Consider the following 16,899-nt stretch of genomic DNA (forward strand, 5'->3'; position numbering starts at 1 on the left):
CTAGTGTTCCCTGTATATCTAGTGTTCCCTGTATATCTAGTGTTCCCTGTATTTCTTGTGCTCCCTGTATTTCCAATGTTCCCTGTATATCCAGTGTTCCCTGTATATCCAATGTTCCCAGTATATCAAGTGTTCCCCGTATATCCAATGTTCCCAGTTTATATAGTGGTCCCTGTATATCTAGTGTTCCCTGTATATCTGGTGTTCCCTGTATATCCAGTGTTCCCTGTATATCCAATGTTCCCTGTATATCTAGTGTTCCCTGTATATCTAGTGTTCCCTGTATATCCAGTGTTCACTGTATATCTAATGGTCCCTTATTTTCTTGTGCTTCCGGTATATCCAATGTTCCCTGTATATCTAGTGTTCCCTGTATATCCAGTGTTCCCTGTATATCCAATGTTCCCTGTATTTCTTGTGCTTCCTGTATATCCAATGTTCCCTGTATATCTAGTGTTCCTGTATATCTAGTGTTCCCTGTATAGCCACTGATCACTGTATATTCAATGTTCCCTGTATTTCTTGTGCTTCCTGTATATCCAATGTTCCCTGTATATCTAGTGTTCCCTGTATATCTAGTGTTACCTGTATATCCAGTGTTCCCTGTATATCCAATGTTCCCAGTATATCTAGTGTTCCCTGTATATCCAGTGTTACCTGTATATCCAGTGTTCCCTGTATATTTAATGTTCCCTGTATATCTAGTGTTGCCTCTAATTATTCTGTTTTCTCTGCATACCCAGTGCTGCATAATAATATATTATTATTTTTGTCTGTTTTACCTGGGTGTTTGTCATTTTTCCTTGTATTTGTAGACTTTTTACCTTGTAAATCCAGTGCTCTCTGCATGCATAGTAGACACTGTATACCCAATGTTTCCATTGTGCTAAGTTTTGGTTTAAGGTCTTTGTTTATCTGCGAGGTGAGCACTGAAAAAAGTATAGAAAGATCTTGTTTTGGGATAGCAACCTAGGATTGTTTTCCATGTTTATATCTTGATACTCATGCTTCTTGCCTTTGGCATAAAATATCTGATTAGATGAGGTTTGACCATTTGTCCTTATAGAGATTTCTCTACAAGCTGGGAAACTAAACGTATCAAAAACATTTCAAGACTGGATCTGCAGCAGTGGATGTTTGCCTTCACAGCATTGTCGTTTGCCACTCTGCACAACTGTTGCATTCCCTAATACGTTCAGTGGATCAGGAAAGGTGAGCTTTGTGGTGCAAATCACCTCCAATTAATTTCATATGAGCTATTTTAGCTACATGCACAATTAATATAGGCTTTAGGTTAAGGAATATTCAGACCTTGCTGAAACTTTCTTTAAAAATTTATAAAAACACAGCGTCTACTTGACGAAGCACCTTAAGTCATAGAAGTAAAACTTATACTTTATTTTTATTTGATGTCCTTTAGGTTCAAGTTCACGTGTCAATAAGCCATGGTGAAGAGTTTTCACGTGTTCACTCTCCTTCTGCTGTGTGGGTTTAATCCGTCAGTACACGTGGATTTGTGGTGTGTGCACGTGAGTCAGGCATTGGATCAAATGGAACTGGAATCATCAACTGGCTGGCTTTCCAAGATCAACCACAAATGACACATGGTAGTGTTACTTTTAATGGAATATGGACAACAGAAAGCAAATGCGAGAAAGTTACGTTTTCACAGGTAAGACACCAAGAATTACTCGGCTTAAAAACAAAAACTAAAACTGCAAAAATGGCAAAAACGGTCGATTTTATATCAAATATAGTGGACGTTATTTACTCGTTTTATTTGTTTTTCGTTACTAAATTGGCCAAAAGAAAGGATATGAGAAAACTAGTAACATTGTTTACGAAACTGTAGAGAAATTTCAGTATTTTCTCTTTCAATCTTAATGATAGTGCAGTTAAGTTCCTGCTTATTTGAAACGAGGTGAAGATGCCTTCGAAATATCACTTGAAGGAATTGCTTTATAAGTATATTATGCTGAGAAACTTTAAGCAAGAGACTAAAAAATTTAAAGAAATTCTAATTCTAACATAATTTTGTGAAATTATACAGAACTTTGGTGGAAAGCCTTCTGTGTTTGTCTCAGCTAAGTACACTCGTAATACAAAGCCTGATGATGCCATGTACGTTTGGCTGGAGAACGTGAATTCCGGAAGTTTCCAGGTCTGTATTCGAGAATTTCTGCCATTCGATGGAAAGCACCAAGACACAATTGTGGTGAGGGTCGAATGATGCTTTTATAACAAAAAATGTGTTTTTTTAGGATCACTATAATAAAAAATATAACTACCATAAGAACATGTAAAACGTACGTAAGAAACATTACATCATAAACGAGATTTAAAGGTGCACTCCATGTAAAAAAACTCTTAAGTTAGAGAAATCAAGCGAAATGTTCTAAGAAGGTGGCGATAAAATTACTAACAAACATTTAAGATTTCGATCATTTGCATGTGTTTGAAAATCATTCCAAAGTCTTCGTTTTTTGACGGAAACAATCAGTCAATTGTTTCTTTATTTCACTTCTGCAGGACTGGCTTGCTTTTCATGGTAACGGTTCTGATTTTAACTTTACGCTGGTAGGAGAGGCGTCTTTTCCCAACAACGGAGCGCCAACAGCTGAAGACAACTATGGCTTTTGTCAAGTGAGTTCATTTGACATGAACCTGTCAATCACCTCTTAAGTGTTCTTTTCTCTTTTAACAAAAATTGAGGGGAATGGAGGTGAGGCGAAGATTTGGTTAAGCTTATTCTGATTGGAGGATTAAGCTTAATTGGCAGAGCAAAAGTCATTTATTGGAAATATCACGGCTACATAACAAACAAGGATGATTTTCAAGCATTTTAAATGACAATTTCATACAAATAAACTTGAATATAATCTTGAAAGTAAACTTGAAAAAAGTCGAACCTACGCTTTTCAAGTTTACCCGAACGCAAACCGTTTTAATCTCGCCCATCCATGCCCCTTTTTGGCCTTTCTGTGTTTCTTTTGAGTTATTCTTCGGTTTTAAGCCGTTCATTGTGATATTTCAGTTAATTATATGACCGTATTCCCAGAATTGGCGGACGTGCACAATGCGCATGTGCGAAATTCAGTTCCAATATGTCCATAAAGCTATACAAAGCGTTGTATGGAGATAAATAATTACATGGCAGAAATACTAATTTACTTTACTTTTTGATTATTTGCCCAATCACGGCATTAATCTTAAATACATTGTTCCTTCTATGCATGTTTCGTCTGCTCAAAAACATTTATACTCGCTCTCCTTTTCACGATTAAAATTTTACGTACCAGGTATCCAGTGTTCTTCTGTAATCGGGGCTCCACAAAACCCTGTTTTTAATAGTCCTCATCTGAGATTTCAGAGCGTGATAGCTCTCTTCTATGAGCGATATCTGAATTTGCCCAATTCGTCTCTAAGAGTGTACCGACCGGACAGTTTACTCGATAAATTTTGTCTTGAAAGCAATTTTCGTGGCCCTACTTTCTGCTTTCAAAAACCATAAAAATCGCATAATGAAACACCAGGCGGCAGTCCACGTTGAAATCCAAAAATCCGCTGTCTTTGAACTGCGATATTTCAGCCGTCTATGCTCCAATTTTGCTGCAAAAGCCATCGTTTGAAAGCTCTTTTCCTTCCAGTTTTATTAATGTGCAATATATTTGATCAGTGGTTTCCCTACTACACAAAATATTCCTTTATGTGGGCCTCATTTTGTGTATCATCGTCGGATGTATATGAGCCCAAAGTCAGGCTTTCGAATCAGCGGCTATTACCAACTTTCGTGACCGCTTAATGTACGATGCATCAAAATTCGCCGACTCCAATGTCCGCGATTTCTGGCCATGGGTTGGTCAGTGCCGAAACTGCCCAAAATTAAGGGTGGGCTTTAGAATGAGCGAGGCTGCGTGCCCTCTAGGCTAGGGTGGCCATGTATTCTCCCCCAGGAAATTTTGCAGTATATCGATTCCTCCTAGATCTGTTTTCCGCGATTCTGAGCAACAAAATAGCCCTTCGCATATCGAGAACGCCATTTAGACCACTGTTGTTTTGAGCTATTTATAACGGATAAAAGAAGGTAACAAAATGAAACTAAAATGTAGTGATATGTTTTGGGACGATCATTGATTAGGTGTACTTTAACTTCCTGCCTTCAAAATGAACTGTTAAATTAAAGATTATTTCATGCTGGAAATAATTGCTTCAGTGTAAGATTGCATCTGAGTCTCAAGTAGGCCTTTCTCGATTATGCTAGTAAAACTGGCATTTAATGCTACTAGAAATTCTCGCATAAAGCCAAAAAAATGCTAAAATAATGCCTGATTTCTTTAAAAAATGCCACTTGAATTCAAAAAGAATGCTTTGTTTTATTTCAAACAAAACGTACAAACTCTTACATTATATGCTCAAATCAACAACAGGTGATACTTAATAATTGTTTGTTTATAAAAAAAAAAAAATTATTTAAAAAAAAATAAATAAATATATTTTTAAAAAAATTAAAAAAAAAAACACACACAAGTAACAAAACACAAGTAAACAAGTAACACAACGCACAAACAGTCGAAACAGACAGCAAACAATCAAATTAAGTAATCAAAATTGTGAAACTTTAGGATTATTCTGAGTTCTGAGTGCTGAAATCTGGATCACAGTCATGAAAAATGACAGAAAATGCTAGCAATTCTTTTTAAAGAAAAAACGAAAAAAAAAATGCTCGTTTTCCCAAAAAATGCCGAAAAAAATGCTAGCATAATCGAGAAAGGCCTAGTCTCAAGCGTGAGGCCCAAGAAGCCTATACTCAAACAGCTCAGTTTCACACAACACAAGGACGTTTACAGGAGTTCGGGGGCATGCTCCCCCAGGGAAAATTGTTTATTTTACGTCTTCTAAAATTACAAGAAATTTAGTCAAAACTGTCAAAAAATGAAAAGTTTTTCAATTTATACCAGTGATAAACACCTGTTATTTAAGGTACAAAGCATTCAATACCTATTGCAACTTACTAGTAAAATAGGCACTATTGAAAAAAATTGTTTGACTGTTGCCGAGGGCAAAAGACAATATGTAATAAGGCAAAGAGGTAAAGCAAAGTCAAAATAAAGTCTTCGAAAAGAGAAAATTAAAGCTCATTACTGGCCATATTTGAATATTGTCTGAATTCTTTAGTCAACACCATTGTTCGGGCATCACGAGAAAGGGCAAACATCAGTTTCAAAATTAAGAACTTGATATTCAAATCATTTGAGACACTTGGAGTTTTACGCTTAAAAAAAGTCAGAGCCCCCCCCCCCCCCTAAATACAGTTTACAAAGTTATGGCCTTCCTCAAACTGGCGCTCAAAAAGTAGTGACCCTCCCCCCAAATAAAGTGCCCCCCAATAAATAATGACAGGTCCCTTAAGCAAAGCCTACGAACTGGGACAAAGAAGTATTAGAAAATTGACTCGTTTGCTCATTACAGTCGATAGTTAACTGCTTCTGAAGAGTGAGCAGTACATGCATTTTGCGTACTGTAACATGTCAGTTTGTACTCGCTTGAGTTCAAGCAAACGTTCACGGCTTCTAATCTATAAACATTGCAAACTGGAACAAGACTAAAGTAATGAAACGACTGTATTCAATTGTTGAAGCAAGAGTTAAGAGATTATTTAACCTGTAATACTGTAAGTAGAAAACGACCTATTTTGTACCCATTTACATCAGCAGAGAAGGTAATCCGTTATAGCGGGTTGTTTTGGTGAGTAAGTTTGGCGTTCTCAAGGCACTGACTAACTTTGCTTTATGTCAACAAGAAGTTTTGAAGAATTATTTACTGAAAACTGACACCTTTTAAGTGTCCGCTGACGGTTTTTAAAGTGTCTTCGTCCGTCTTATAGACGTTGCCGTCTTATAGGGAGTTTAGTTACAGTAAAATGACTCAAAAACCGCAGGGACCGTCACCAGGTGTCAGTCTTACGGAGGTGTCCTTTTTTAAGAGGTGTCTGTTAAGAGAGATTTAGCTGTAATTTATTAATTGAAACGGCTGTTTTATTTCTTTTCCAGAAAGTTCACTATAACACCACCTTTTACGCGCCACCAGCTGTACTTGTGTCTGTTCATCATTATTACGACCGAAAAGTGAAAAAACATATTCCTCCAGAACATAACATAATCACGGCTTGGGTGGAGGTAAGATATTACTATTTATCGCATTCATGCATGAGCGTTTGGTCCACATTGTTTTATTCGAATGTGAGCCTGTGAAAAGCATTAACAGATCACCTGATTAGTTTTAAGGATTTTTATCTTCTCTTTAGGAAGTTAGACTCACATCCATGAGGATTTGTGTCAAAGATTTGAGTGGAACAGGAAGCAAGCACGACCCTCTCTCAGTCATCTATGTTGTGATTGGAGGTTAGTATTATATACTTACCTTCATCATGGGAGCTGCGACGGCCTAGCGGTTAGAGCGCTGCACTCTGGATCGAGAGGTCTGGGTTCGAGTCCTGGCCGAAGTCACTGTGTTGTGTTCTTAGGCAAGACACTTTACTCTCACGGTGCCTCTCTTCACGCTGGGTACCGGCGAATCTATTGCTGGGGGTAGCCCTGCGGTAGACTAGCATCCCATCCAGGGGGAGTAGAAATACTCCTAGTTGACCAGAAATAAAATACAAACAGCGGCAACAAACATAACACATGGACTACGCATGGTCTGTAAAAAGAATCTAAAATTTACTCGACGTTTCGCATGCTACAGCACGCATCTTCAGAAGTGACGGTTACAAAAAGCGAAAGATTTTAAAACTTAAAAACGAGGTACTGGTAACGAGCTAAACAATAATTAACAACACTGATAACAATAGGTGAAAGCTAATAAAGCCACAGCTTTTCACTGCCAACGTTGTCATTGAGGGTGGGCTTCAAGTCCAGTATTCGTATCAAGAAATGGTCTATTGTTGTGTTTCAACTTTTTGGATTAAGCACTAAACAATAGTCCCTTTGTTCTTGGTTGCGCTTAGGGACTCATGGTCGAAGCTAACCGGAAAAGCTCGTGACTAATCGGAAGATTGTCGGTATGACAATTTAGCTACACTGGGGGAGTAGGCAGCGTCAAATTTGTACTCGTCAGGACAGGTTTCCGCGCCTGAAACTAACCAACGCTATGAACGTGAAATTAAACCACGCATAACTTATTATTCATACTTATAAAGACGCGAACCAACGTTTCAAAATGAGACCTTCTTCTTGCGAAGACGCGAACTCACGTTTTGAACTCAAACTCTTGTTAAGATCTTATTCACACTTGTGAAGAAACAAAGCGACGCTTTGAACTCGAAACCTTGCTCGAAACTTTCAGTCACACTTGCAAAGACGCGAACTCACGCTTTGAACTCAAACTCTTGTTAAGATTTTATTCAGACTTGTGAAGAAACAAACCGACGCTTTGAACTCGAAACCTTGCTCGAAACTTTTAGTCACACTTGCGAAGACGCGAACGCACGCTTTGAAATCTAACTCTTGTTAAGATTTTATTCACACTTGTGAAGAAACAAACCGACGCTTTGAACTTGAAACCTTGCTCGAAACTTGTGGCGCCCACGGTCATTGAGCCTGGGGCTTCGCCAAGCGCAACAAGATTCCCGCTGGTTTAACCGTCGCGTAAACAAAATGATCAGATAACCAGCAACCAGGGCGGGAGAAGCGCTACGAAATAGATCGAACATTTTAATATTTACAAAGGTCAAATTTGGTTCCTCTGCTCCCTGTGCTCCTAGTTGCTTCATACTACGGAAACCGGGATATATAAGATTCGGCCTGATGGGCCACTAGGCTCGTATGCAGACTTTACCTACCTACTTATGAAGGAAATCCATTATTATTGAGTTACATATAAAAACAAACCGTTCGACCATAGTATTGGTTGTTACTATTATCAAGAATGAGTGAAAACCAATTTTAATTATATTGGAGAACCGGAAATCAATTATCCCTTCAAACAGCTTTACTTTACTTCGAACATTTGATCTATGAAAAACGTAAACTGCGGGGTTTTTTTAACTTTAGCATGGTATCATGATCAGTTTTTGTAAAATTTCGTTCTTGAAACGATTTTTCGGTTTGGCTCAGCTGACCTCAGCTGAATGTTGTGAAAGTATTAACCACAAAGGAAAGTTTTCACGAGCAAAGTGACCCACAACTGGCCGTGCGTAATTCCGGTTTTCACTGCCAAGAAGCGGCTAGGAGTATAACTTCATTTCCATGGAGGAAAAGCTAATCCATCAAATATTATTCCCATCATTCAGTCCGGTTGCTTTAAGAGATAACTGGAACCCCGTACTCCTGGATGGTGAAGGGCACTGTGAGGGTAAAGTACCTTACAAAACAACACAACACAATTAATGACCTAGCAATCGCTCGAGCTCGAGCTCTTCCATTAATTTTGGGTCAAATGCGCCAAATATAAAAGGTCATCACTTCTCTCGCAACTGAACTAAATCCAATTCCAAAACACTCTTTTGTTTTCTAGATCTTAATAAATGAATGAATGAATGAATGAAATCTTTGTTTTATCACGGTTAAAATATCAGTAATGTACAATAGAAATATATAAAAAAATAAATTTCGTTTAATATTTATTTAATATTTGTCGTGTGGAAGTCCTATGCAGAAAACCACCCATGAATGCCTCTCTCTTGACATGCGTTGTCTATCATTTGCCGCCTGTAAGACTAACTCTTATACCCTTTTGTTTTATAGATCTCGATCCATGTCTGGGCGTGCATTGTCCTAGATTTGGCGTTTGTAAAACTTACAGCGCCCATGAGGCTCGCTGTGTGTGTTATGAAGACTGTCCTTCCTATCAGGACCCAGTGTGCACCGCGAATGGTACAACATACGACAACAAATGCTGGCACGAGTTGAACTACTGTAGAGGACTTGAGAATAATCTTGTGTACCACCCAGGAAGCTGCGAGGGTAAGTCAGGGTCCCTATGCCAGGCTTTCATTCAATTACAAAAGTACACAGTAGGTACTCTAAGTATTCTATTGTTACAACAAAATTGAGAGGTCATTCCATGCGCCCTACATCTACATATAACATGTGTAGTAAGAGTGTACTGGAGCAGCACTCCATACGTGAGGTTGGACGATAAATTGAATGGGGTCTCCCCCTAAAAGGGTGATAACGTTACAAAATCCATTACGTTGGAAACTCACTCGACTATAAGATACTGGAAACTTTATCACTGTTGACTGTTTCTTACGATATTTGTCATTTTACTGTCACAATAAGCCAGAAAATTAATTTCAATTTTTTTTTTTTACAGGTTTTCCACTTGAGCGTGGTCGAGTGGAACTTCTTCGTGTTCCATTTTGGTCAGATTCAAGCTGCCAGAAGGTTGCTTTTTCGCCATATCGGTTTTATCCGGACAAGCAAGTTCATGTACAGATAACAGTCAATCACATGAATCTGAACGATTCTGAAACTGTGCACGACGCCATAACTTCCTGGACTGAAAATATCAATACGAAGAATTTCACAGTTTGTGCAATGCAATCTGGGAGAAAGAGAAAGAACTTTAATCCATTTGCGACTGTTGGTTGGCTGGCGTATCAGGGAGCACCGCTGAAAGGAATGACGGGAGAAATTAAGATGAAGAAATGGTGGTCTGGAACAAATTGTGCAAATGTGACTTTTCCCAAGGTTGGTGACAATAAAAATTCCAGGCATCGCTCGTTTGCTTAGGGATTCAACACATCTAGTCCTTCTTGTCCCATGGGTGGCATTGGGAGTCCACAATTGCTTTTTACTTCTAACCCTGACGGTCTCGAGCAGCTCGTTTGGCTTCTCACCAAGTCATGTTGATCTTCATATCAGGTCTTTCTGGATGCTTCTACGCCATTTTATTTCTGTTTTTTTCACGTTTACGTGTGCTTTCCTGTTTCCAATCCATCGCATGGCGTGCTATGTTCCTCAGTGTGCCTTTTAGGTTGGTATTGAGAATTCTAATTTTATTTGCGGCTCGCAGGGCTTTGCTTCTCCATACTAGCTTAAACATGCTTTGCTTTCTTTCTTCTCTTTTGTCTCCACCGCGCTGCCGAGGTAGGTAAACTCTTCAACCTCTTCAATGTACAACTGTTCAAGGTTAACCCCTCTTTTGGGTGGCATTGATTCGCATCACTCTGGTTTTGCCAGGATGGATCTTGTGGCCTGCTCTTTGTGTAGCGGTGTTCAGTCGCTCCATTTGGCTATTGGCATCGTGGAGCGTTTGCGATAGTATGCAAATATATGTCATCAGCAAAGTCAAGGTCCTCTATAGCTAGTCTCCAGATCGTCGTCCACCGAATTTGCCTAGGTCTTTCAAATGTTGTTTACGTCACCCAGTCTAAAACTTCTAAGAATAGCAGAGGTAAGAGTAGGCAGCCCTAGCTCACGCCTGTAGTCCTTTTGATACTCTATAAGCGATCTAACCTGAACTACTTGAAATCTGAAGTTCTTTTAGAAAATTTGAATAATAGACCATTTGCATTATGACGTAAAAGCGCAATGTCTTCTGGTAGTTGTAGTTAGTTTCGCGGGAAAAAACATTTCTGCCTTATGATTGGCTAAGGGCAGCCAAGCGTGAAGGTGGACATCCAGGACTTTTATTTTGATGTGAAGTTGAGCTGCTAAGTTTACGCTCTTGTCGCTTCGAAATTTGTCTATACATTTATTTTTTCAGTTACCTGTCAAAAATATAGAAAACAGGGTGATAGCTTTGGAATGAAAAATGACTGAGTTCTGTGTTTTAACCAAGACAGACAAACAATTGTTGTTCGTGTTCAAGCAAGTTTAATATGTACGTTGTGCGGCGGAGTTGACTTGGTTGAAATTCATTCATCGCGGCCGACAACTTCTCTTCGTAAATAATTTTAGCCTAATATCACAGCTTTTAAACATCGCGCACTGGAAACAGATTGCTTGAAAGGACGAGTCTAGGATATAACTAAATTTGTGTGGAATCAAGTGAAAGCAAGGCAAAGATTGACTTTGTTCATCATCTATTTGCAGACGTTCAACAAACGATCGCTTCCATCGATCGCAGGTGAATAAATTCTTCACTGAAAAGCTTAGAAAATTTACCATATATCATGATTATTTGGCGGGACAGTGAGACAGAGAAACGAGTCGAATAATTTTCCTCGTTCAATCGAGCTTCATCGATGAATCATGAAGGATCAATCATAAACAGTTTTAAGCTGATCAATCAAAACTACCCTGTCCAGATGAATACAGATTATTTGTTTTTTATCTTAATATTGCATTTCTGTTTTCGTCAAATTTATATTCTTTACCAAAGAAGTTTTCTTGTTTTTGTGCTGGAAATGTCAACGCGTCGAGTAGCAGTTGTGACAGCTGTGGTTTCAATCCGAGCGAGGGCCGTGCGAGCAAATATAATTTTATTTCCATAATCTTGTTGATGAACGATTACTTGTGAGACTTGAAAGGTGAGCCTCAAAGATTTTTACGAGTGAAGACATCATGTACTGTACTCCCCCATGTTTAGAAAGGGTAAAATATTGCGTCTTCGTATATTATTTGAAAATACCTGGCAAGCAAAAGTTTTTAGGAATTTAATTAAATAACCGCGCGGACTCGAGTGGAGGAAACACTCGTTGAAACTTCACTAAAAAATGCAACCCAGAAAATATAAAATTTCTTGCATAACTTTTATTTTATTTTAACGGACTTGGTTTTATACTGAGAGGTTGCTTTTTGCGCTTTAAATGTCGCCCCAGGGACGTCTTCTTCGGTGAGAGTATTTTTCTTTACCTCCATCACGATTTTCTTGGGCAGGCGGGCTTGATGACGATTCAAAATTTCCCGCGAACATAACTACAACTACCAGAAGTCTTTGCGCTTTTACGTCATAATGCAAATGGTCTATTGTGATGAATTTTTCTGAGATTTTCTTTCGGAGATCATTTGCCAGCGGTTGTTTTCGACTTATGAAAAAGAGGGGGGGGGGGGGGGGGGGGGGGGGGAGGAGGGTCAAAGGGATGGAAAAGTAGAGATGTAAATATTTGTTGGCCAATTTCAGCTTAGAATGAAGTTTTGTATCAACAAACATGTAATGTGGAATTTAATTTGTCTCATACTTTTGTTCTAATTTTTCACATAATGGTGTCTAAATACAGGACAAATTTAAGGAGGAGCCTGTAGTTCTCGTGACATCAGAACATCTGAGGACTGGTAAGGAGTATGATGCCGCGCTGATCTGGACAGAGGATGTAACCAAGGACTCATTTAAAGTCTGTCTCCGAGAATTACAAAACTTTGATGGAAAGCATGAAGATATTAGTGTGGTACGTACTTTAAAAAAATAACACGACCAAACGTTTAGTAAAGTTATACGTGAAGAGAAAGTTTAACCATTTACCCACCTACAACCCGTTACAAAATTGCAAAAATTAAACAACCGACCGTCATTCTGACCTCCCTCTTGCACAAACGTTGTTGCTCACCGCATTGAACTAAATAAACACATGTTTTTATTTTTAAACTAATCTAGAATGACCCCCGTAGATCCAGAATATCTCAACTCGCTTTTATTTACGATTTAAAAGCTTGTGTGAAAGTGTTTTGCATGGCTATTGTCTTTAAATTATAGTTTGAAATAAATCAAATTCAGAATTGAAGAACAGAAAATACAAACAGAAAATCTCACTGAGAAGGTACTTAACTGCGTAAAATCAAAATTCGAGCGAATCCAGGATTAAGTCAATGGTGCTTTGAACAATCAGGCTTAGGTGTAACAGCACTTTTTGGTATTTAGAAAAAACGTCAGGCTTTTAGGGCCAGGATAGACCATCTTGCTTGTAATAATGATTACATGGCAATACCTCCCGCCGTCATCGTGTTCAGGTCAACTTTAGTTGCCAACTCCATTATTATGACGAGAGGGAATCCAGAAACTGTTACAATGGACCTCTTTTAATTCAAACCACATCCATGAAATTGTATTACAGAACTGGTTGGCGTTTTGTAAACTACACAAGCCGCTCTTCACTGAACATGGCTCTGTAAAGTTTCCAAACACCAACCCACCAACAGATGAAAATAACAACGCTTACTGCGAGGTAAGTTTACAGACGAAGTGCATGACAAAAAAATCAATCAGTTGAGTTGAGGGTAGAGAAAAAAGAGTTCATTAGTGTTCGTATTCGGACTACGCATGATTCTAGATCTCTGATTAGAACATGTACACTGTAGTCCTCAGAAATAATTCCTTGCCTAAATATTTAACAAGGCTTTCCCTTATAAGGGTGCACATATGTACAGTTAAGGAATCACGGAAGGAAAATTGGCGTTTCCTTTCAAGTTAAATTGTGTGCCAACCCTTCAATGGTAACCCCAACAAAGTATATATTTTCTGAAAGCTTACTGAATAGCAATTGTAATGTTTGATTTTGTTTTGATCATATAGACCATAATAAACAACGTCAGCATTTTGTTTGCATTTATGATGTTGCTCAACGTTAGGTTTATTTGAGAACACATTTACGAACGCCATTTTAAAGTTTAAAAATTTATAAAAAAATAATGGAGCATGTGAAGAAAAATCTGAGACAGCTTTTTTAGACCAATATATGTATATCAAATTCCACATAAAAGTTTAGGCTTTATTATGATGTTGTACAACATTAGGTTTATTTGAGAATACATAATTGCAAACAAAATGCTTATGTTGCTTATTATGGTCTATATGATCAAAACAAAATGCAATAATACAATCTTTATTCAATAAGCTTTCAGAAAATATATACTTTATTGGGGTTACCATTGATGGTTTGCACAAAATTTCACTTGGAACGAAAACGCAAATTTTCCTTCCGTGATACCAGAAGAGTCAAATGAGCAAAGATAAAAGTCAACAATGCAATGAAAAGTATTATTTTTTGTTTCATAATACAGTTTGTGCAGTTTACACAAAGTTATAATACAACACCATCAGTTCTTGTATCAGCTAATCACAGCACAACAGCAAGTGGAAACTCGGCACCAGTACATAACGGTATCACGACGTGGATTGAGGTAAAACTCTGTTTCAATACTACATTGTACACTTACAAACGATTAAGAATAAAGCGGTCGATATTAATATTTTTGGAATGTCACTTTAAAAAAACAAGTTATTTTTTGTAATGTTTTGTTATCTCCTCGATAATGTCTCAGTTTACCCAACTCACCTAACAGACATCGAGGAGAGCACCTGTGTAGTAGTAATAGAAGTAACAGTAGTAGCAGCAGCAAGTAGTGGCAGTGGCAGTGGTTTTGGTGTGGTAGTGGTAATAGCAGTAGTAGTTGCAGCAATCACCGAGTGTTATCTTTATACATTTGCAGAACATGAACGCCTCTGGATTCAGAGCCTGTGTCAAGGAATTGTACGAGACAAGATATGATCCTGTATCAGTTAGCTATGTGGTCCTAACAGGTCAGTAAATACTACATTTTTTACTTTGTACCGGTTTACTTGATATAGTTCCTTTCCATCTATTTAAGGAAACAGTATTTTTTGCAGATATCTGTGATCCTGGATGGGACTATTTTAATGGCTTCTGCTACTTTACAAGTCAAACATGTGCCAACTGGACCACAGCATTGCAAAAATGTCGACAAGAAGACTCCGTCCTTGTTGATGTCAGCAGCAATGAAGAGAATGTGTACTTGCAGCATCGACACAATGGTGCAAAGTCTTGGCTGGGGTTGAATGATCGATTTATGGAAGGCAACTTCACTTGGGCGGATCGAGGAGAAGGAAACTTTACGGCTTGGGCTCACAATCAGCCAAATAATTACAGGGAAGAAGATTGTGTTCACGCACTTGGTGTGCAACACAGCTACGAGTGGAATGACGTGAGATGCAGCGATTGTCATCAGTACACTTGTAAGAAAGGTAAGATGTCAATCAGTGCTTTATCACATTGTTTTTGTTTGTGTTTCGGAAGAACGTAGGGTTAAAATAAAGACAAGGCTGTAATAGAAAACATTTTTGATCAGTATAAAAAAACGAAATAAGCCATGCAAAGGCTATTGATTTAAGAAGCGTGGATGGCTGAAACTATCTACAACTGCCCAATAATTACGTACAGATATTTCAATTAACGTTGTCGGATGAAGCATTTACGACTACGGGAAAGGACCGAATGGCGGTCTTGCTACTCTGAAATTTTGCATATAGGAAATATACAAGTTTGTATTGTTGCACGCGAAGTATTTGTTTTAATTTCCTGTTAGGAGACCTACAGCTTAACTTGCACTGTCACACGTCTTTGAGTCTTGAAAATTCTTCCTTAATTCGCTTAAAGTAGCTTTTTCCACGTCTAAAGAGAAAGAAACCTTAGAAGACCATGTTTGCCATTAGGTTTTTATGTCTCACTTGACAGAACGTTGGAATGTGTCTAGGAACAGTTTGCAGAATTTTTTTTTCCTTTGATTTCAAATTTCCCTAATTTCTCCATACAACTAAAACAGACTGATGATAAGAATTAAGCAAATCATCAACAAGTTGATAGACTGTCAGTTGACATTGTCTTGATCTAAGACCAAATTCTCTCTACTTACTTTGAAGGAAATGGATGACAATCAGTAGAAAAAATTACTATTATCATATTATTTTTTTACTCGTTTGTAGCCTCAGCACCATTAAATATAAACACGCAACTTTGATCACATTACATTAATCGTTAACCTTTGTTTAAATATATTCATTTGTCTGTTCAACAGACCTAAATGAATGCGAAAGACAGACAAATGAGTGTCATCAGCATGCCAATTGTACAAATAAACGTGGATCGTATTCGTGCAAGTGCAACCAAGGTTTTGTTGGAGATGGCTTTGAATGCGGTCCTAAAAGTAATTATTCCTGTTCTGTGATAAGACAATACGTCAGCAGGATAAGCGGAAATTACGTAATTGATCCAGATGGCGCTGGAGGTCTGGCACCATTTACAGTTTACTGTGACATGAGTGACAAGAGTGGAGTTGGCGTGACAGTGATAAGTCACGATAGCGAGAGCAGAACGCACGTGCAGGGATGTGAAAATGCTGGTTGTTACTCTCGTGACATTCATTACATAGGAGCGAGTTTGTCCCAGCTTGCTAGTCTCACCAGAGTCTCCTCACACTGTGAACAGTTTATCAAGTACGAGTGTTATGATTCAGTGATCTACGGGGGATACGCTTGGTGGGTGTCACGTGATTCTACTAAGCAAACGTACTGGGGCGGAGCATCACCTGGCAGTGGTAAGTGCGCATGCGGGATGACCAACTCATGTGCAGATCCCAGTCATGGTTGTAACTGTGATAAGAATGACGCGGTATGGCGTGAAGACAGCGGTCTCCTCACTGACAAGACACATCTTCCGGTTAAACAGCTGCGGTTTGGAGATACAGGCCATAGCAGCGAGCAAGGTTACCACACACTGGGAAAACTGAAGTGCTATGGCATAGCGTAAACACTGTTATGTAGATGTATGTCTCTAAACAAATTAAACACAACCGACTTAGCTTTATTATAATAATTTTCAGTTGTGTGAAAATGTATGGCCAAGCACATTATTTGCAATAATCACTAGGTCAGCTTTCTATGTAGGAATGTACGTATTACAAGAAATGAAAGTTCGGGAAACCAATTCGTAGTAGCAAAACGATAAGAAAAGCAAGTGAGGATAAGAAGTTAAGGGTTAATTTGTTTAAAAACTGTTCACTTTGTCTTCAGATTGTTAAACGTAGGAACTCTGCGCCATCTAGTGACAAATGTGAAGAGTCACTGTGACAGCTTCGTGAACAACTGTAGTGTAACCAGGCAAAAATGAAGTAATAAAATGAGAGACGCATTGATCAATTTGTTTTATTTTCTTTATTGTGC

At 38.4% G+C, this 16,899-nt stretch overlaps 1 protein-coding gene and 1 pseudogene across 2 annotated transcripts in view; both read left to right on the forward strand.

Moving 5' to 3' along the window:
• LOC144651424 (uncharacterized) overlaps positions 1-16,899 on the forward strand; it is a 120,865-nt pseudogene that overhangs the window by 8,829 nt on the left and 95,137 nt on the right. The gene's annotated exons all lie outside the window — the stretch shown is intronic.
• On the forward strand, positions 1,490-16,777 carry LOC144651560 (uncharacterized). Its single transcript, XM_078511524.1, has 13 exons — positions 1,490-1,672; positions 2,051-2,215; positions 2,530-2,643; positions 6,051-6,176; positions 6,305-6,401; positions 8,745-8,963; positions 9,316-9,692; positions 12,167-12,334; positions 12,998-13,108; positions 13,944-14,063; positions 14,373-14,463; positions 14,551-14,925; positions 15,756-16,777. The coding sequence occupies exons 1-13, from the start codon at positions 1,598-1,600 to the stop codon at positions 16,484-16,486; spliced, it is 2,769 nt and encodes a 922-aa protein (XP_078367650.1). The 5' UTR covers positions 1,490-1,597; the 3' UTR covers positions 16,487-16,777.

The sequence above is a fragment of the Oculina patagonica genome, chromosome 4 (assembly GCF_052425735.1).
Source record: "Oculina patagonica isolate OP01 chromosome 4, crgOcupat, whole genome shotgun sequence".
NCBI classification, from domain to species: Eukaryota; Metazoa; Cnidaria; class Anthozoa; order Scleractinia; family Oculinidae; genus Oculina; species Oculina patagonica.